This window comes from Macrosteles quadrilineatus, unplaced genomic scaffold, assembly GCF_028750875.1.
Source record: "Macrosteles quadrilineatus isolate MER2022 unplaced genomic scaffold, UCM_ALF_1.0 Scaffold_8__2_contigs__length_117827958, whole genome shotgun sequence".
Lineage (NCBI taxonomy): Eukaryota > Metazoa > Arthropoda > Insecta > Hemiptera > Cicadellidae > Macrosteles > Macrosteles quadrilineatus.
In genome coordinates this window covers 61290113-61311720 of record NW_026542601.1, presented here as the reverse complement: position 1 = coordinate 61311720, position 21608 = coordinate 61290113, and the positions used below count along the sequence as shown (strand labels likewise).

Here is a 21608-nt window from a genome sequence, read left to right as displayed (position 1 = left end):
GTTGGACCGTAGGCCACATCTGAGGGTTTCGGGCCGAAATGTTACTGGGCCGAAGTGTTACTTGGGCCGAAGTGTTACGACACGGAAGTGATACTGTTTTTCTAAGAAATTTGAGTTTGGCCGAAATGTTACTGGGCCGAAGTGTTACTACATCAATGGTGGCACACTAAAAAAAACACCCTGTATTTTGATTCGATACTAAGATTTTCCCATAACCAATTTTAGTGGACTAGTATTTTTTTTCTGACGCCTCAATTATTTTAACCTCAATTTTAATATTGCTTGAAAATAAACCTGAACTATTACGGGGTGTATTTTTATTATTCTCCGGATGACCATACATGACTACCCAAATATATAATTAATAAATAGAAAACATTATATTATTTTGCAATCTTTTATCAATAATACTCAAATTAATTGGTAACTTCCATATTTAGTTTATGGGGTTTCCAATAATTCAATCCCTCCTTATTTAATCCGATGCTCTCGGGTCAAACACCTATTCGGGGAATCGAAATGTTTTGGGATTTGAGTGACGTATACAGTACTTATTGTCACCCCTCCTACTACTTTAGAACGAATCAGATAGTTTTTCAATATAAGCACAACCCACATTACCCTAAAGCCACTTAAAGGTTTAGTTGTTGAAATGTTTAAAGGAGAGTGATCGGGAAGTAGAACGGCGTGTGGTGGGTAACGGGATGCATCGAAGTCACTAAGTCGTGGACAGGGCATATGAGAACAAGGAAAAGGCTACCTACCTACCTCTGCTATTGTGGGGTGGTCCGCCTGGCTGACCCTAATTAATTTCGCTTGACTGCGCTCAACAAAAACAACTAATCCTATACCCAATACTAAAAAGTAAGTTATCTATACAAAATATTAACATTCATTATCATATTATATTTTGTTTTTTCATGTCGATTATTTTGTTACTAAATTTGATGTACTGTAATGAATAATAACATAGTTTACCCATATCCTGTTGTTGTAATATTTTGTTAAATCTATTACAGTAGAACCCCTCATATCCGGCCTTGGTTTTACCGGTCCTCTGTTTATCCGGCCCCTTCCAGGAAGCCAATATTAAAATTTTTTTCTCACACCTTACAGACGTTTAGATACAAGCACTAGTCTTTGTGACTGCTCAAGTCATAAAATAAATTGTTCTCATTATTTATCTGTTTGTTTATACATTTATTTGCTGAGTCACTATACTCAGTTGAGCTAGTAGGCCTAACCTCTGATCAGTTGGCTGATTATTTCCAAAGTGGGTTTAGTACAGTACAGTACGAGTACATTAATTTTTGTATTTCACAAAATGGTTAAGAATGTTGAGTAGAAATGCAAGTACCATCCTAATGATCTTTAAGTACAATTTATTGTCATTTTTACCTCCATTTAATATGTTTAGTTACCTGGAATCATAATATTTGTACATTCATTACTTACAGTAATGACTTTAACCTACAAATATTTTTTTCCTTTCTACAGACATGTTTATTTTTCTAAAAATGATCCCAGAACAGAATTAAATGATACTTTTGATTGCATATATTGATTACCTATTATTATTAGGTATGAATTGTCATTTTCATAGTAGGTTGGTTTATCCGGCCAAATCGTTATCCGGCCAGGGGCTTGGTCCCATGGTGACCGGATATGAGGGGTTCTACTGTATGTTGAAACACAGTGTTGAAAAAATACAATAAATCGCAAATAAATCATTGCATTAGAGATTACAGCATATAGATTTTTTAAACTGTGTGAAACCCCCTCCCTTGCACATAATAGCCCTTGGCAATTCCCTTAGAAAAGCCTTTAATTCCAGGAGTATTTTTAAGACAAAGACAAATAAAATAACTAAAATAAAAATGAATTACGTATCATTGATTTCAGATAAGTCCTAAAACAATTATAATGAATTATTGTTGATTCTGCATCGTGCTTCAGGTACGTCCGATCTAATCAATAGCTCATTTTAGAATTAGCAGATTATAGAACACAAAAATCAACGACGTACAACTTAGTGATTGATGATATTCTTTAGTTTAATTTAAGCATAGGTTTAGCAAAACACAGTAACTAAATATACAACCTTAATATACATATTAAAAAACAATGTGACGTGCAAGTTATCTATTATATTATTAAAGTGATACAATCAAATTTTATGTAAACGGTTAAGACAGTTTACCAAATAAAAATATAGACATATGGCATATGAAGCTTAAAGTGTGGAGATTTGCCAAAAAATATTGCTATGGACGAACTCCCTAAGGGCTCTGCCCCACGGGCGGATTTTCAAAGATCTACGCCTTGTATGTTTTGGAAGTTAACGTTATTCGAATTTAGGGAACAACAGCTGGCCAATGCAATTGACAATTTAGTTTGTTTGTTAACATTTTTGTTTACTTATTTTATTAACGATGAATATGAGTTTAACAAACCATGTATGATGTTCGTTCCAAAGAGGTTGTCATCGATCTTAACAGGTTGCCATTTCATTGAAAAGTATTAAAGTATAAAATACGTCATGATGGAAAGCGACGAGTTCAGGTACAACCTCTACATACCCACCTCGGCCACATTAGGACGTATGGCATGAATGTTTACTTTTAACATAATTTTAGATGACAATTTCTCGATCTTGGGCCCTTTTTAATGAAATATAAAGTCAAAATTGATCAAGTTAAATTAATTGTGGCTTCTGTACACCCGTGAATTCGCGGGTAGAACCTCTTGTGTTAAGTTAATCCAACACATGTTAAGCAGTTCGAATTTATTTTAAGTAGCCTCCAAATTCATACAAAACATCTATACATACAATCGTCTAAACCTACGTTTATTCGAACGAGTTAGCGAAAAATACAGAAATATATTACGTCTAATAACACTTGCAATAATATATTTACACTTATACTGTTGACTTACGAGACGGTAAATACAATATGTAAAAGTTGGTAAGTGGTGATCGATTTCGATTGGACACTCCAATCATCATCAGACCCAATAGGCGAATCTAGGCGGGAATAGGCGGGAGTTAGCGAACCAACATGATCGGATACGGAACGGGCCTTTGTTTTTGGGGGAAAATTTCCCTAGACAATAATTTTGAAGAGCTTAAAAAACAATTTAGTACAGTATATTGAAATGTTTCTGTATGATGTTGATTATTGGTTACGGAGAAAATTGTAAGTAAAAAATTCCCATATTATTCTTATGGAAAATAAGTAAACAGTTGTAGTTTGTTTGTTTATGAATATATTTGGATCAAACCTCTCAAATCTATAATTTTTATATTAAGCTATTGAAATTTTATTAAAAACACACTTTGTAACCCTCCCTGTAGGCAGCAAAACCTAGATATTCGTTAAACTTAATTATATTTGAATAGATTTAATTGAAAATCACATCAGGCAAATGGAAATTCGCTTAGTCTGCAGGTTTGCTGTAGCGGGGGTATATTAATTTGTTTGTTTGATATATTAACGGACATATCCAATTTTATAACTTTTATGACTTATGGTTCAGCTTTTACAAATTACAATACTGTAATAAATTATACTAGCGAGCTTAAGGCCTACAATGGTTTTTAATGACCCAAGACCACAGGGTAGTGAACAGAATGTTGTGCAATTTGCACCAATACGTGAGCATGGTAAGAAGTTATTATGGAAAATCTGTGAAGGAATTAGTCCAATATCGCACAAAAACTGTGTTACCTTCTCCACCATGTTACCTTATCCAGTAGTGCATGCGATGGGTCGTTGTCGCGTTTAACATTAGTTATCTTCCAAATTCAATAACAATCGTAGCATGTTAAAATCAAGCTACGACCTAAACACAGTACAAAAGGGAAAAAAAATGCAAATGATGATTACTGATCAAATAATACAGAGAAAGTCTTAAGTTGACATTTAAATCACAATTTGGAAACGACCTCTGATTGAATGGGTACAGTATTTTACGGATTTGAATAACGTCGTTTTTGTATGAGCTAGCTCCCTATGGAATAAGACATATTTAAATTGAATATCACATGGCCAATATAATCGAGTTTTGGCAATGAACAACATAAAGATTTCGGGCGACTATTTTAATAATTCTAATAATTTATTCTAATCTTTTTAAGCGGAAATATATGTGTAAAGGCATGGTATGTGTCAAAACTGATTAAAAATATATTGCTAATTCAGTGGTAATTACGTGCCATCGGCTGGACCGGGGGCGTTGCCGCAGGGAATTACGTGTGGAGGTTAAGCCGTCGGCTGGACCGGGGGGGTTGCTACAGAGAATTACGTTTGAGGGTAAGGCTTCGGCTGGACCGGGGGGAGTTGCCACAACGACTCTCCCCCACTCCACTCAGATAGAGAGAGGGGTAGTTGGCCGTGACGTCACAGTTCGGAAGTCTGTGTCGTCGGGAGTCTGCGTCGTCGGGAGCCCGTGGCGCGTTCCCTATTGAATAAGTAATGTACTAATAGTTAGTTGATACATAGAAATATCTATCTATATATTAATAGGCAAACATGTTTCTTTAAAACCTTTTTTCTCAGCTCGTCTGCATCGCAGGGAAAATCTACGCATTCTGTTGGAAAGATATTTTCCTCTAGATGTGCAGAATCCCTTTATAAATTAAAATAGGCACAAAAATAAGCACAAAAAATGAGTTTAAAAATTTTGAAAAAATTAACATGGATCTTATGGGTTGCCATGCTGGTGACGAAATAACAACGAAATATAAACAGAAAATCAAAACAAATGGAAGAAATTTCATTCACATGTTTTATTTACAGTGTGGGGTGAAAATAGAGAAAATAGTCTGCACATTACATATTTTTGGTCGAGTTTCGACCACTGGATGACCTCTAGTTATTATTATTATAAATGCAAAATCTTGTAATCTAAAACAAGCGCATGTACGGGCAAACTTATTTTTCTGTCTGAGGATTTTAGATTTTTTTCTTAGATAAAGGGTATTTGGCCACGAGAAATCGATTGGAGTTGGTCACAACGCTGGAAAAAATCCAGTTTCCGCCCTACAGCCCTTGAAAGTTCCTATGTTATTGTCAACACCTTTTTGTAGTTTAAGTTAACAAAAATATCTGATACAGATTGTTTTTACCGTCATCATTTTGATTTACATGTAAATAAAAATAACTGTATTGGTTAGTTTGGACTAAAAGTTTTAAAGAATAGTTATATTCAGTTTGGTTTACATAAATCATAGATATTATTGTTAAATGTTTTCAAGGCTAATTAAGGTAAGATTAAGAATGAAACGTGGAAGACCTCCGAAGCGAATATACATAATCCGAAAGGGAGAGAAGCTACAATTGATCGTCAGGAAACAAATTTCACCACTTCGTCTACAACCGAGCCAGTTCCAACCAGCCCATAGATCTCACCAAATGTCTCAAACCTCGGTCAAGTCACGCATTGAAGAATAAAAGGAGAGAAATAATTTAAGATCTTATGGCCGTGTAAAATAATGAACAATCATCTGGATCATCTTGAGCAGGAGTGTCAACGAATCAATTGCTGCTCGACGTTCGGAAGAACGCACTGCAATTCCTCAAACCTAGTCACCATGTTAGCGGAATTTGGATGTTCATGATTGGAACCGTTTGACGTGGAATGAATGCACACAACGTGTGGCCGAACAGATGCGCGGTAAGAGGGTAGTTCTTCAACATCTAGTTTGATCCGCTATGCGAGGGGAATGGTCTCTCTCTACTCCCCTTAGCTAACAGGTAGCCTTAAACACACTATTCCGTAGCATTTCATTTCATTATTGCTGCCCATTATAAATTCAAAACCTCAACAAATTATGAGCTTTTAGTTTATATAAGTGTACAGTTATGTCAGTGTTTAATTAATATTAAAACAAAATGTTATTATTCAAGTCACGGTACCGGTACTGCAAATAATCTAAACGCTATGATCTATGAAACGGGTGTGATTAGACACACATTACACAGTTTATATTATTTCAGTGATTAAATATTTTTGGTTTGAATTAAAACTATTTTTGTAAATGATAAAATGTGTCTGATCAAACCGAACAAGGCTCGGTCCCCCGGTACTATTGCCTTATTTATTGGATTAGTAATCTTAAACAAACAGCAATTTTGTTGCTTTTAAATTTGTTGACTAAAATGTGTTATTTATTTCAAAATATTGAAATGAACACTAACAAAAGATTGACAGTGGAAAATTTAACAAAAATTAAATTAATTAAATGAAATTTAAAATAAAAACTCTAGTGTCACCTCCTGGTGCACCACCATTGTCACTCACCTGCTACAGCCAGCTATCCTGTATCCCTCCGGGAGTGCTAAGGGCTTGTCTCCTCTCCTCGATGGCGTGCAGTATCTTGCGCCTTGGCCCCATAGGTATACCCAGCGTGATCAGGTCTTGGTCAGAGAGCATCAACATGGCCTCCAGGTCGATCCGTTGATCCACAAACTGGTCTGTGTAGTCCGCTACACCAGCTGACAGCAGGAACCGCTGGAGTGATGCGATAGATCCAACAATGCCTGAGTTTTCCTCTGAAATAATAAGAATAGTTATTCAAAGTGTTGATGCATTTCTGTATTATTTCTATAAATCAGGTTCATTTGTTAAATGAGGTGGGTTTAGGTGATACACTGCAGTCAAATATTCAATTTACCTAATTTTAAAACTTATTTCAATTTCTACGATATACCATCAGATTTTGAGCACTTTGTGAATACTATGCCAGAGTGCACATGCTGATGAAGTGCTGATGCGAGTGCATGAGCTGATGTAAGACTTGGATAGTAAGACTCTTTGATCACACTTCTACTTATTATTTATTCTTTTTAAAGTTTTTCTTGCATTTCAACTTTTAACGTCAGACTAATCCTCATCTCACATTTATTATACTCCAAAATTTCCTTTCTTTATTTTGTTTCTAATAGGCTCTATAACTATGAGTATTAGAACTAGGAATAATAGAGCTTTTAATACTTTAATACTTTCTTATGAAATGGCGACCATACAAAGTAGGCATTTTAAGCAAAGTATGAATGGAGATGAGTGTAGGATGAGTGGCTCGATCTTTTAGTCTTGTTAGTGACTAAGGCCGACATAGGGTATTCCTTAGAAACAGCTGTTAATTAGTAGCCCATACAGCTAATAGCAACTAAGGGACCTACAGTTTATAGTGGAATCCAAACCACATTTTTTCCTTGGTATTAACGAATTGGTCTAATTATCAGAATAGTACTGTGATAGTCGTAGTACTCACTAGTGCGGACGTTAATCCACATCAGGAAGTATCGCATCCACAGTGCATGCCTATAAATATCCACAATTCGTGACCTCCTTCTTGTAGCTGGATTACAGGACAACACCACCATCCCAGTCAATTTATTTACGACTTGAGTGTTCATGAATACATTTTCTAACAAATAAAGGGGGTTTTTCAGATAGTAAACCAGATCCATTCGGTAACAACGAAAGACATTCAACAAGCTAAATTTGTCTCTAATGATAAATTGAAGTGAAGAAGAATGATAAATCCAAGTTCAACAATATTTCTCAAGTTCTAATTCCTAAAGTGCCCTTTGCTATCACCAACTGACCGTCACTCTCCCAGCACAGTTCCCCCTGGTTCCGTTTGGCCAGGCTGCCGGCACTGCCGATGCTGCTGTTCTCCCCTCCCTCCTTCTCTCCCCCTCCACCACTCATGGTACCAGCCAGATGGTTCCTGAGGACCAGGTCATGTGTAAGTATGAGTTGAAACAACGCTTAATATCAATTTCACACAGAACTTTTCAGTTCTTATGAGTCTTTTGTTGGCATTTTTAAATTATCTTAACCCCAACATTTTTTGACTAGATATGATGGTTGACTTGGTAAAGAGAACTGAATTTGCTAATAAAAGAATTCAATTTGTACAAAAATATCTAACTAGTAACATTAAGACTCCCCATCCTCCTACCCCTATCATCTGACATCTCCTCACATACAACAATTTTTGATAATGCAATAGAGTGTCGATTATCCAAAATCTTATCATCCGAAAATTTGTTTAACGAGTAAGAAGACAGACACATAAATGGGTCAACCATAAGCTCAACAAGCGATTGCTGCTTAAGTGTTGAAATTTTTGTCTGCTATGGCAGTATTCACAATTTCTATACAGTTGCCTGTGGGTATTCATCAGTGACAGTCTATGCATTATTCTGTTGTGTTGTTTCTAATTCATGTTGGGGTCTAAACTGGATAGATATTGGTTCAGTTAAAAAATGTGCAAGTGGATGCAGTTTAGATCTGGAATATGGATTCGGAAATATGATAGTATCTATAAAAAAGAAAAGTGACGCTTTTACAAAACTTGCCTGTGTGTACTCGATAGTAAAGATTGGAGTTTATATGTGATCTGGTAAGCGAATAGGGACCTCTTGTCAGGTCATTTTGAGAAAAACTATTTTGAAAATTTCAAATGCGCATAAAAACAGTTATTTTTTTATTTAAGAAACGGTTTTGGTATCAAAAGAAAGCTTATATGTCCTCTTTGAAGGCTTGTCTTAACTCACGGTAGTTTACATTTAGGGATGGGCCGATTCCGATTCTCGATACCTCGATACCTTCGATACCAGTGGTATCGAAGAATCGCCGATACTCGATACTTTGCTTCATTGTACTCGATACCGATTCTGAAAAGTGAGGTTAATTAATAATGCTAAACTCAACTGACATTGAAGGTTGTAAAGAGTGGCACATCATAGTTTATTTGAAATACTCTGAAGTCAGCTAATATAAATAATTCCAAGTTCATTATCTCACATTCGTAATAGTTTTATAATCCAAAATAGATTGCCATTGCATTTCAGAATGAGTAGCAATGGGTACGATATGTGTTCATTTGACAACAGTGAGTGACAAGACAAGACAACTAGGCCTATCAGAACTCTAGTTGCCGCCATGTTGTCAGATCAAAGGCAATGTTGCCAGATGGTACAAGCATTTAATATATACATATAGTACACATAAGGTGTATATAGTCAATGGTTTAACTCACATTTTCTAACTCCAAATTGTGGCATAGCTTATAATTTTTTGTGAAAGTGTGGCATAGCTTATAACTGATTATACGCTATGGAACAAATTCACGATTATAAGCTATGACATTATAAGATATGAGACCCCACGAACTGTTCAGCTAATTCAGGGCTTCATGGTGACTATTGTAGAAAGCCATTTAGCGATGTATTTTTATCGGTTTTTTTATGTTGTTTCTCTATGACTGAACTGAAACAGCTGTCACGAGTTTGCAAATGGCAAATGACTTGTTTAACCTATGTTTTGGTTTTTTGTTGTTTGTTTTGTTTTCTGTGCGTGCATAGTGAGTTTGAGTTGTTCAAAATGGATATGATCTCCGACTCCGTTCTAGTGATGTGACGAACTCCATGACTTTTTTATATGATTCTTTAAGTAATTTAAGTGATATTGATGATGACAATATTGAAGATGACTTTGAGTTTATAACTCAAGCAATATGGAACATTCATTGTTGGCCTAGGCCTAGATGTACGAATTATGAATTCTTATGGAAAAAAAACTCTGTGAACATTTTAGGCCTACCGGTACCTAAATTGGTGATTGTGCTCAATTAATTATTATTATCAATTAATTATTAATTTAATAAAATATGTTAAAATTCATGTCTTTTTGAAATAGCCCTATCTTATTTTTCCTTTTTGGCTAACCTAATCTATGTAGGCCTAACCTTAATAAATTCAATGCAGTTATCTTATTGTATTTAAAGATTAAATAAAGTTAGGCTTTATCATAAGTTCATAAGTTATATGTGTTATTAAATGAATTTTTAACAGGTATCGGTATCGAGTGCGGAATCGAGAATCGAAACCAAAGTTGTAGAATCGGAATCGGTATCGGAATCGACCAATTCAGGAATCGGCCCATCTCTAATTTAAATAATTGTTTTATCGAAGCATGTTGTAAAAATCACATTTCAGAAAAGGGACCTCTTGTCGGCCCTATGTTATTTCTCCATAACATAAAAAAAGGTACCTCTTGTCGGGACCGCAAAATTTGTGAGATATTTTGTTCTCCATAAACTGAACTTGGTTGTAGATTTCTAAATTTCCACTAGAATGCAGGACAATTAATTTTTTTGGACTAAAGTCTTTTTATAAAGTGATTATTAGAAATGGGCCCTGTTGTCGTTATGGTGAAATAACATGAGCGACAAGAGGTACCTTTTCTCAGACCGCGCAGAGGTTAACAAAATGATTTATTTCGACCTTTTACATCTTCAATTTGATATTTTAACCAATACTGTCCTATTTTATGTTAAATGAGACCAATACAATTGATAAAAAAACCAAATTTTTATATTTTTGCCTTAATTACTTATATCGGCTGTACTGAAAATTTTACATAGCCGACAAGAGGTCCCTTTTCAATTTCTACATCACATATCGAGAAACTGTTTGGATGGCAAAACCAGTAAAATATACATGTAAAAAGTAATTTAGATGTTATTTAAGTTTGTTTAGGATAATTAACTCTCTAATGTAAATTTTTTTATTTCAATGAGAGTTTTGTAGGCCTATTGTTGCAAACAAATAACAAGTAACCAACCTTGGCCTAAACGCCACACTGCCGAAGCCTGGTCTGTCAAAGATGCTGGCCTGTTCATGCGTGATTACTGTGTTTAGATACTCAGGTTGTGACAAGGATCGAACCAGCTCTCCTCTGGTGTCAAACACATCAGCAATGCGACCTCGCTTTCCTGCCAAGTACAAATAATAGGTTATTATACTAGGAGAATGTGAACAAAGTTAATCTGAATGTAAAGCTTTTTTTTTAAAGAAAATTTAAGTTGTCTAAATCACACATACTGGCATATAAGTATAACCTACTGAGTCTGGTATTAACGTAAATCGGCATTCGCGATCACGCCAACATCCGTAAGTAAATATTGTGGTCCCATTGATTTGTCATTCACGATCGCGGCAACACTCACGAGTATTTCGGTCTCGGCGATACCGCGATTGTCTCCCGCGATCGCGACTGCACTATGAACATCTCTTGCGGTGTCAGTAAAATTTCTGTGATGCTATCCAGTGATCGTGATTTATTTATAACAAAGTATATGAGAAACAACGTTTATAAACCCATAAATAATTATGTCAGGTAGGTCAATTATTTTGTTTGGTCACAGTATTGTTCGCAAAAGTGTACAGAATTTTAGCTAGTCAAAAGGTTAAAGCAACAAAAAGTCAGCAAGAAATGTAAAAACGTCATCAATGAGCTCTTAATTAGAAAACTTACTCTTTGTGGGTTATTTTGAGGGGGGCTCCCCTTCTACACCGAAATGTGGCCCGCCTTTCCTCCAAAAATTGTCAATGTGGCCCTTGAGTAAAAAAGGTTGGAGACCCTTGATCTACTCAATTAAACTAAATTAAAAAGAATTATATTTATTATGTACTAGTTATCTCTCTGTAAAATATGGCTATCCCAACATTCAGACAATTCAAAAATGTATCTTGAAATTTTATTTAAATGACACTGATTAGTATTTATAAAACATGTAATGTTTTAATAATTCATCTTAAAGTCATTTACAATCCCAAAAAATAAAAGTTGCAAAAAATTACTTACCACCATTTTGAGTGTCATAGGAGTTAACGTAGATGATTTGTGAGTCGGGACGAGCCCTAACAGATCTTCCAGAGTCACTGTCACCCTGAAAAGAAATTAACAATAATCAGTTGCACAAGTCATAAAATATTGATGTGTGGCTCAAATACCCGAGGTTTTGTCTTTTAAATCTCCAAAACAAATTCAAACTGAGTGACTAGAGCTAAGTTATTGCTTAAATTGAGAGATTACTGAATAAGCATTTACTGTTGGTAAAATACCTGTGTAATTTAATTAATATTGAGTGTCCGGTCAAATAAAAAAATTAATATTCAAATTAAATTAATATTCAAATTAAATTAATAAAATTAAATTAAATATTCATTAAATTAATATTCATCAATACAAAATTTACTATGGGTAGATGTCTTTTCCATGCCTTGACCTGGTCAAGACTAACAATTATATGCAGATGTGTAATTATCTTGAAAGCCTGAGGTCCTTCACGGTCACTAGTTCTTGCATCACTGAAGAGATTCTTCAGCATAAAATCCAATATATACTACTGTCCTTCTTTCATCTGTGCACTTATACTCCTATCGATAACTAATAGAGCTAAACATGTAACTGCTTTAACTTATATAAGAGCAATGAATTAACTAATTATACTATTTTATATTAACTTCACAACACATCTAACCCAGAAATTCCCAGTCACTTGACATAATTTTCAGAGAGTTAGTGTAAAAAGAAATCTGTAAAGAAAAAACTTAACCTTACCTTTATTTCTGTCTGGAAAGGACGATGATTATGGGTACCATTTTTCAGTTTCCTATCGAGGATTTTCTTTACCCCCACAGCTCCGGTTGGTTTTTTGTTTATGGTTCCTCCTACGATCTGTGTAAATGTAGGTCCTCCTACTTCTGCATTTACTGGCTTGCGAACTCTGAAATCATATATTCTTAACTCCAAAATGCTCGTCTTCAAAGAACTTGTATACGAAATATCAAACTAGGTGTGGAAAATGAAATCTTAGAGAAATCGGGGTTAAGTAAATAAAACTGTATGATTGTTTGAGATACAATTCTGTTCATACATATTAATAAGGGGTACAAAACATTCCTAAATTAACATTATGTATAAATATATCATGGTTTGAAAACAACGAGAGCTGGTGTTGGAATCTTTTTATTTATTTAACATCATCACATTACATCAATTCTCTTGATAGGCGATTTGTCATAAAGTCTAATAGGTACTACAGTACATTGATAAATCTAAATAATAAAATACAAAGGAAACAAAGCAATCAATACAAACTTATTATAAGAGAAGTAATATCCAGGCAGTTAAGTAAGGCTTCTGCAATACAGTTAATGAGTTCTGGGCATAAACCAAACTGTGAATGATTTATTAATTATTGCTTTCTTAAAAAAAAATCTTTGAAAAACAAGAAAAAAGATCAATGGGACAGTAGTTAGAAGGATCGCGGGCATCGACCTTTTTGAACAGCGGTTTAATCTCAGCAAACTTAAGCTTATCAGGAAAAACTGCCTTCTCAAGGGACTGATTTACCATCTGGCATAATGGATGTTTGATAAATTTAAAAACTCTTTTAATGACAAAAAGAGGAATTTCATCCCAACCTGAGGAGATAGTGTAACTGAGAGATACAAAAAAGTTTCTTAACTCATCAATTGAAACCTTTCTAAATTTATTTAGTTTTTTTAAGGGGTTGGCGGCCTCTTTTAACCTTGCATTTGCCCGTCCACATAGACTAACTGCCCATGCAAGGATTGGATCCAGCAAAGCAAGGAGTGAGCCAGTACAGTACGAAGGTGAACTGTACTGATAAAATGTTTGCGGCAGAGACCAGGATCCAAACCCACGACATCGCTTTGTTGGGCCCGAAGTCCGTGACGTTACCGACTAAGCCACCTACTCACAAATGAAAATTTTTTACATGGATGATTTTTGATTAATAACTGAATGGCTTTCAATTTATCTGCCAATTGGTTAGCATAACAAAAACATTTATAAACAAATTATTGAATTTATTTGCTACCAATACTGCACAATTTTGATTATCCATTTCATGTTTTAATTTAATTTCAACTGGTATATCAGATATTTGCTTATTAAGACCTGTTTCATTTACTATTACTTGTATTCCAGCCCCGAGAAGAGAAAATATCAACCAACACTTACATCACTGTAGGGATGGGCATGTCCATCTCAACTTTTGCCCCACCAAGAATTTCTTTCTCGACTTTCTTCAATCTCTTTTCTTCCTTGTCCTGCTCCTTTTTCATCCGTTCGTTGAACTTCTTCCTATTTTTCTCCACATCTTTCATTGCTTTCTCCTTTTTCACTTTCACTTCTTTCCTGAACAACAAAAAGTCATTATTTATAAGTTTCTAAACAACATTCATTCAATAATTTTAAAAAGTAATAGGAAACTACAACCAATACAAAATTCAATTTGTGTCTTAATTTTACAGTTCTATTAAAAGTGCTTAGAGATAGGCTCTTAACTTTAAACCAAATAAGCTGAGACAATGATTTTAAAAAGTTGCAGAAAACTGTTTAGATCAAAGTAAGCACGTATTAGATAGAAACAGAGTGTACAGAACAAGGTCTTGGAAGCAAATAGCCAACACACACGAACAAAAGTACAGAAAACTAACTCAACTAATACACTCATCAAACTCATCAAACAAAATAAGTTTTCCTACAGTTACCTAACAATGTACATGTTCTCTCACTGATTTGAGAAAGCAAAGTGGCCAATTCGCTCATCAGTGAGACAATGTTAACATTGTCTCACTCTAATTACTTTGTCTCACTCCAGATTTGCAACGTGAAGGCACGAAATAGTGAGCGCGTAACATGCAGGCAACGTCGTATGCGCGCGAAATGCGTTGGCAGCACTGGCTGTAAATCAGCTGGTCAGCTGTTGTACTGTTGTATTTGTCACTTCACATCTATAATATTAAAACGAAACAGTGTTTTTTAATTTTTAATTTTTTATTTCACGATTCTGAATCAACCACTCGACAGATTTTCATGATTTTTGTGTTGAAAGAAAGATAATTTTAAGAACTAGGGAATGTCGAAGCCATAATTTTGGTTTAGGGTCCCGGTTTTTTAGAAATTAAGTTTTAATTTTTAAAAAGTCTAGCAGCCGACGCTAAGATTCTAAAACTAGCTTTTGGCATAAAATAATTTGCTTAACATAACAGCTGTAATCATTCAGCTTTTGTGTCACAAATTCAGCATTTGGATAAAAATGTAAAAGACATACTTAGGGTTGACTTATTTATACTATGTGTAATGCTAATCGTTGATACGTTCAATTCTTCTGTAAGAGGATGACAGATTAATTATATATACATAGTAAAATACTAGGATGTTCAAATTATTTTTTAAAGCAATCTTTGTAATCTTTAATTTGTTTTAGAGCAAAATAATTTGTTTTAACTAACAGCTGGTTAAATATAAACTGTGGAACTATGAGTTTATTTTATTTACTCTTATTTTTTCATTGATTATAGGAAATAAGTAAGATTAGTAGAGATAATTAGACCACAGTTTAAAACAGTTAAGACCAAAATTAATTAAAACACAGTACAAATCGAGGCTCTGTACACGAGTATTCATAAAAAAGGATAAATGCAAATTATTTTACTGCTCCACTTTTCAAGGAAAGAATAGAAAAATAACAATGTTTACATATTTTAATTCTTCATGGTAGCTTTTTGTTTACACTTAATGTTTGTCTGCTTTAACTTTGTTTGGATTAGGCCCGGAAATATTGATGTCATAAAAAGAAGATCAAGAATAATCAGGAATCACGATTTTAAATTACCACCACAACCTCAGCCGGGTTTTATACAAAGATAAACAGATGGATGACATAGATTGAACACAACGTCAACATTGACCTAGGATACTGCAATTAGACAAACCATCCTTTTATGAAATCGTGTTCAGTTGTGGTTACGTTTGGGGATGCCTATATCAGCACCCCCAAACGTGAAAACATCACTTTTATTTAAACGATGAATATAATATTGTAGTTTAAATTAACTAATATGGTAAATCACGATGTACACGATGTATTCAATGAGGGTGGGTAATTATCAAGGATAGAACTGATAACGGTATGAATTGATAATTGATTGATTATGGATAATAAACATTGACAATTACGTCATTAGCTTTACTAGCGTGTTTACTTTTTATATTCCTGCTACATGTGACCAGTTCTTTTTTTCAAATGAATGTTATTTGAACTAAACAGCTGTTTCAAAACAAACTGTTATTGTTTTTACTTTTATTTGTTTACACTCATTTATTTAGCAATTTTAATGCAGTGAAATTTATATAAAGGATAGGTGTGACGATTAGTTTTAATGTTAGGACACCAAAGTTAAATTATGTGTATTGTGAATTTTATTGGATATTATCGTTTTATTATAGGTCGTTTCTATTCAGACCTACTAGAAATTGTGTATAGTAGTTGTATTGTGGTGATAATAATGGAAGAGGCAGGTATGCTGTGGAAGGTGGTATCGTTGACTAGGTCTATACACTTCTCAATTGACTATTTAATTACTCTCTCTACTGTAGGCTACTTATAATCAGTGTGCGTCTGTGCGAATCGGCTGCAAATCTCACTTCAACGCTTTTCACACCGTAAAAATTGCAGAATTGCTGTTTTCTTGTAAAATTATCGGATTTAAAATGCATATCGAATAGGCCTATGATGGAATAAAAACATATTTGGTCACACAACATTTGTTTACAAGATGATTTTTCACATTAAAACTGCAAGAAACTTTGTCTTTATATGGGTAAACTAGCTGATCTGAATTGTACTACACGGTTTTCTGACTACTGAATTCCCGTACGTAGGACGGGCTAACACCTCGTTAAATATTATATTAAAAGTTCACTTCTGTGTAAAAATAGGTTATGTTTCTTCACAAATTTATTTGTTTTATGGTAACTGTAGGAAAAGTATAATGTGCAACTCGAGTTCAAAGTACAATTGCCTCACTCGAGAAACCATTCCTCACTCGCCTACGGCTCGTGAGTAAGGGTTTCTCTCGAGTGAGTCAATTGCTCACTTTTCTCACTAGTTGCACAAATAACTATAGTTATATTCAATTTTCTATTTAAGATTTTATATATTAATATTATTTTTGTTTTGGGAGTATCCAGTGAATGTTTTGTCAACATTGGTTTCTATAATAATTGCTATATCAACTTACTTGTTATGCAGTTCTTGCTTCGCCATTGTTTTGTCCAGAAATTCAACAACATCTCTCCGTCCATTGAGTCCAGCAACCTAGAAACACAAAAAAAATTTACAAAAATCCTTCTCAATTTATATCCTCCTCAAGATAATTTGGGTAAAATAATAAACTGATACAGCACATTTAAAATTAAATGTTGGACCCCATATGAATCAGAATCAGAATCAGAATACTTTATTCTTGAACATTGAGTAAAGAATAGGCGTCAAACATTACAGAGATTTAATTATAAAATAGCATAAAGTTGTTGGGCTTTGAGGCGCTATCGGTAGTGATGGTTATTACTATGAGGTATGTTTGACAGTCATAATCAAGTATAGTGTCTAACAGCAATTTCTAAAACAATTGTGTCTGATATTTTTTATGTTTCATCTTCATACCAGGATCTTCTCATGACAATATTAATGTTAACCAACATTTTTTTGAAATTTCTTGATAGTTCATCAGGACTACTAGAAAGTAGTTAATTGAATGGCTAAAGAGGTAATCTACAACCAAGTTGTCTTTTTGATTCTGAGAAAAGTTTGCTAACTTAATAACAGTTCAAAACAGGACAGCTGTCATTAATTACAGGGTGTTTAATGATCTTGTTGGAAAATCATGCTCTAAGCCAGTAACAAAGGTACAAATGGAATTAAAAAAATAAGCTGTACATTTCTTTCAATCAAAACTAATCCTTTAATGAGATTTGTGTCAGGCACTTGTGTTTTCTGTTGTCTGTAAAGGAAACAGTGTGCCCGTGTTAGTAATATCCCGGTACCTGTCTCTTAGTTTTGTATAAAACAATATAATTTCATTTGAGTTTGGAATTTGATTTGGGTCTAAGACGTAATTGTGTGATGCAATGAGGAGGGCCAGGTGATTGGGGATGTTTTACCTGCAAAGCTGTGTGCAGATCCAAGTCCAGAGCCCACAGGTTGACATCAAAGCCCACAAGGAACGTGACACAGGCGAGGTGTCCCTTACTGGCTGACAGATGGAGTGCGTTCTGTCCAAAGTGGTAGTTGCACTTCTCTGGATCCCCTCTGCAAAAAGAAGCAGAGTCGAGAAAACTATATTAGTTAACATAATCTAATGTTATCTGCTCAAATGCATTTGAAATGTACTTATACTGAGTTTGCCAAACTGAACTCCAAATGGTAGACTATGAAAATTGTAGCATGATCAACCAAATTAACAGAATAGTACAAAACAATATAGCAATCCCTTTAAACTTTAGATTTACTAAAACCTCTCTTAACCCTTCCTGAGCGTTGGCCGTATATATAAGTCAACGACGCTATTCAATAGCGAGCTTTGGCCGTAAATGTACGTAACTCAATCTGAAGGTCACAAGCATACGATGCATACATACGTCAAAACATGTAAATGTCATTTAGGTACTTAAAAGTTGTTTCTTGGCCGTTAACAGTTACTTAGGCCATTAATCAATATTATTGTTGCAATATTTTTTTTAATTTTTGATGGTAAATTTCTGATTGGTGGGTACGCATTACTGATTTCGTAACATCTGTTATTCACAAAACCGGTCGGCTGAGTCATCCTCATGTTATTGTTTTGTGCAAACAGTCTTTTTAACCTGTTCTTGAGTGAAGTAAATCTAGTAAGATAAGATTAATGGAATATATTCAATGCATTAGAATGTGTTGTAGCCTATTGTTTATTGAATGATCCAAATCAATATTGTTTATTGTATTATGATTAGATAAATAAGTTTTGTCTTTTAGAAATAATAAAAAAGAAGTCATATTGTTTTTATCATGATTCTTTTTATTTCATTAACCTTTTTAACAGTTTATTAAAAAAAGTTTTTCTTAAACAAAATTTACAAGCATTAGACGTATATATATGGCATTCAATGCATTCCTTAGCGAGCGTTAGATGTCGCAACATGGTCATAAAACTTCTAAAAAATAGTTTTGGTAAAAATGTGTCCATAATCAACTTTAACCAACAGACAGAAGTAGAAAAAAACAAAATTAAGTTTTTACCCAAACAAAAGCCGCCGCTCGGGAAGGGTTGAGGTGGACCGTTAAATTGGTTAATAAGCTATTTTAAATTGTAGTAATTATAACAGTAAGTTAACTGATATGTTGTATCGAACAGAATATTGTGTATAGTATCCCCATAGAAAATATAAAAAAAAAATCTAAATCCCATGTTGTTTTGGTGTTATCTTGACACTTGTTTTGTAATATCCAGGATAAAAAATTACAATTGCCAATAAAAAAATTACATGAAATCAATGTCATAGAACAGACTGTCGGAAATAATTAATAATCTTATATTTATTTTCTGGGACTATTTTTTTAGGACCATCTACTTTTTCTCTCATAAGTTCAATGTTTACATTTATTTGGAACGTATACTGTATTGTAAAATCCTCTTACATAAAAATATGAACATCAAACTCTACGCAGATAAATTCTCAGTTCTAATTAATTCACAACCTCGGGATAAATTATTTAAATGATAGTTCTGTAGACTACATCATGCATAGTTCTGGCCTTGTCCTGTATAGAGAAGGAAGTCATGAGTGTGATTATGGAATATCCTGTGTATCAATGTTACCGACGCCTATATTATTAGCCTATTGTTTTGAAATTACACAAAAAGGCACGGAGAAAAACATAATTAAATAGTATAATTCCTTATTGAATCTTTTTACTTCTCTTGCAATATGAACATAATTCAAATAAATGGCTGTGGCAAATAAATCTCATTCATTTTAGCAAATTTCTCATATACGGAATTTAGCATTTTTTTCATATGGGGAATTTCCCATTTTATAGATAATTTAGGGAATTTCTCCTATTGGAAATAAGTTGTTGTCATAGGTCCCGTGGTAAGACCTAGCTCCTGGACCAATTCTATATTTTGTTTTGAGGCCCCCAGAGGCCAACTAACACCATCTGTTCTAGTTCATATAAATATATTTATTTATATAATTATTTGTCCGTTCAACTCGAGTAAAAACCGTCCAATTTTGATGTAATTTTAGTACAAACGTTTAAGCCTACGTTTATTCAAACAAGTTCATGGACCAACAAACTATTGTAATGGAATTTTGTGGGGTGAAAATAGGGTTTTCCCATTTTTATAAAAAAAAATAATTTGGTATTTTGAAGTGTTGCAGTACCCTAAATGATTACAGAGAAAAGCTCAAAAACTGTACATTTAAAATTCCCATCCTATTTTTATAGAGAATAAATAAATGGTTGTAGTTTGCTTTTTTGTAGATATATTTTATTAAATTAATAATATATGAATTAATAATATATGTCCCGTTTTTAAGAGTATTTAAGTAACCTATGCAGTTAGTTTAAAATAGACATTAACTAAAGCCTACTTTTGCTTAGTTCTTATACTGTTCTGGGGCTAAAATATGGACTTAAATCCCATTTTTTTATATTCCTAAATAGGTCTATTCATTTTTTGTAATAACAAATTTGAATAGCCTTTGTGTCATTAAGTATGTTTTATTTACCTACTCTACAAAAGCTGCAAGTACAGTATAAATTACTTTTCACCACACTATGATGTTTTTTGCTGTATTACATACGTTAATTGGTGGCCGAAAGTTACGTTTTGCTGGCCATGCCAGCTGTCATCGTAATTTGGGGACCAAGCAGGTTTTTACAGGCCGGGGCCGCAAAATCAGCTGTCCGCTTACTTTCTTAAAACATGAATGCATGTTAAATACACAATCGAAATCCATAGCATTGCAATAGAATTGTGTTATTGTCACCGTTGCCTAGCAACTATTTATTTTTATTTTTGCTGATTCCTCAAATTATTTCTTCCCATAACCTTAAAGTTGTAGTTGAGTTGACTATCAGTGTGCATTATTATAGTGGTGAATAGTGGTAATAGGGTAAAATGTGGTGAAAAATAGCGTTCGTACCACGGACCGAAATGGTTTTGCAGCTCTCGATCGATTTAAGTTCTCGACTTCGTCTCGAACTTAAAAACTATCTCGAGCCGGCAAAACCTCATTTTCGGCCCTAGGTACGAAATATACTATTACTTGGTAAATTATCGTTGAAATTTTAAAGGAGACTGAAAAAGCTCAAATATAAATATAACCGGGATTGCACGACCTAAAATAGAATCCCATTAACTCATTTATATCTCTCTACCAATCAATATTGATATTGGTCCTCTTCCATCGACAACTTCAGTATTAACAATGTTTACAAAATGTAAAACATAACTTTTTTAAAACCTTTCTACAAAAATATCCCTGAGTATCACTGAAGAACGGCCTCTGTATGAATGTCAATGGCAGCTGGGGAGGGCAGCGGACCGTGAGTCAACGCATGTTACGCGCCATGGCCACCACCACACCGCGACGTGCTGTACCGGTAGCAGGGAGCTGATGGGAGAATCGCACCACCTGGTTGGGAGACACTGCTATTGTTTCTACTTCGATCATTAGAGGTTTAAAAAAAACCCGAACCTAGGATGTACAAGATCTATAATGTTACTTAGAACATCATTAATGGCCATTAAAAATACCAAATCGTTAAAGCTTACTTGAGTTTTATTGGTAATATTTTGACAATAAATAAAACTAGAAATTCTATTTATATGTGAAAGTTGTCACTTCCTTAATTAGTTTTCAAAGACTGCACAACATGTTAT

The 21608-nt window shown here is 34.1% G+C and overlaps 1 protein-coding gene across 1 annotated transcript in view; it reads right to left on the bottom strand.

Moving 5' to 3' along the window:
• LOC129001553 (pre-mRNA splicing regulator USH1G-like) overlaps window positions 1–21608 on the bottom strand; it is a 38704-nt gene that overhangs the window by 2662 nt on the left and 14434 nt on the right. Inside the window, exons 3-10 of the mRNA XM_054428879.1 lie at window positions 17842–17989; window positions 16920–16996; window positions 13852–14028; window positions 12424–12589; window positions 11665–11749; window positions 10642–10792; window positions 7614–7738; window positions 6304–6554 (exon numbers count right to left, since the gene is read on the bottom strand). Of these exons, the coding sequence (XP_054284854.1) occupies window positions 6307–6554; window positions 7614–7738; window positions 10642–10792; window positions 11665–11749; window positions 12424–12589; window positions 13852–14028; window positions 16920–16996; window positions 17842–17989 (1177 nt within the window). The 3' untranslated portion in view covers window positions 6304–6306. The remainder of the gene's footprint in view (window positions 1–6303; window positions 6555–7613; window positions 7739–10641; window positions 10793–11664; window positions 11750–12423; window positions 12590–13851; window positions 14029–16919; window positions 16997–17841; window positions 17990–21608) is intronic.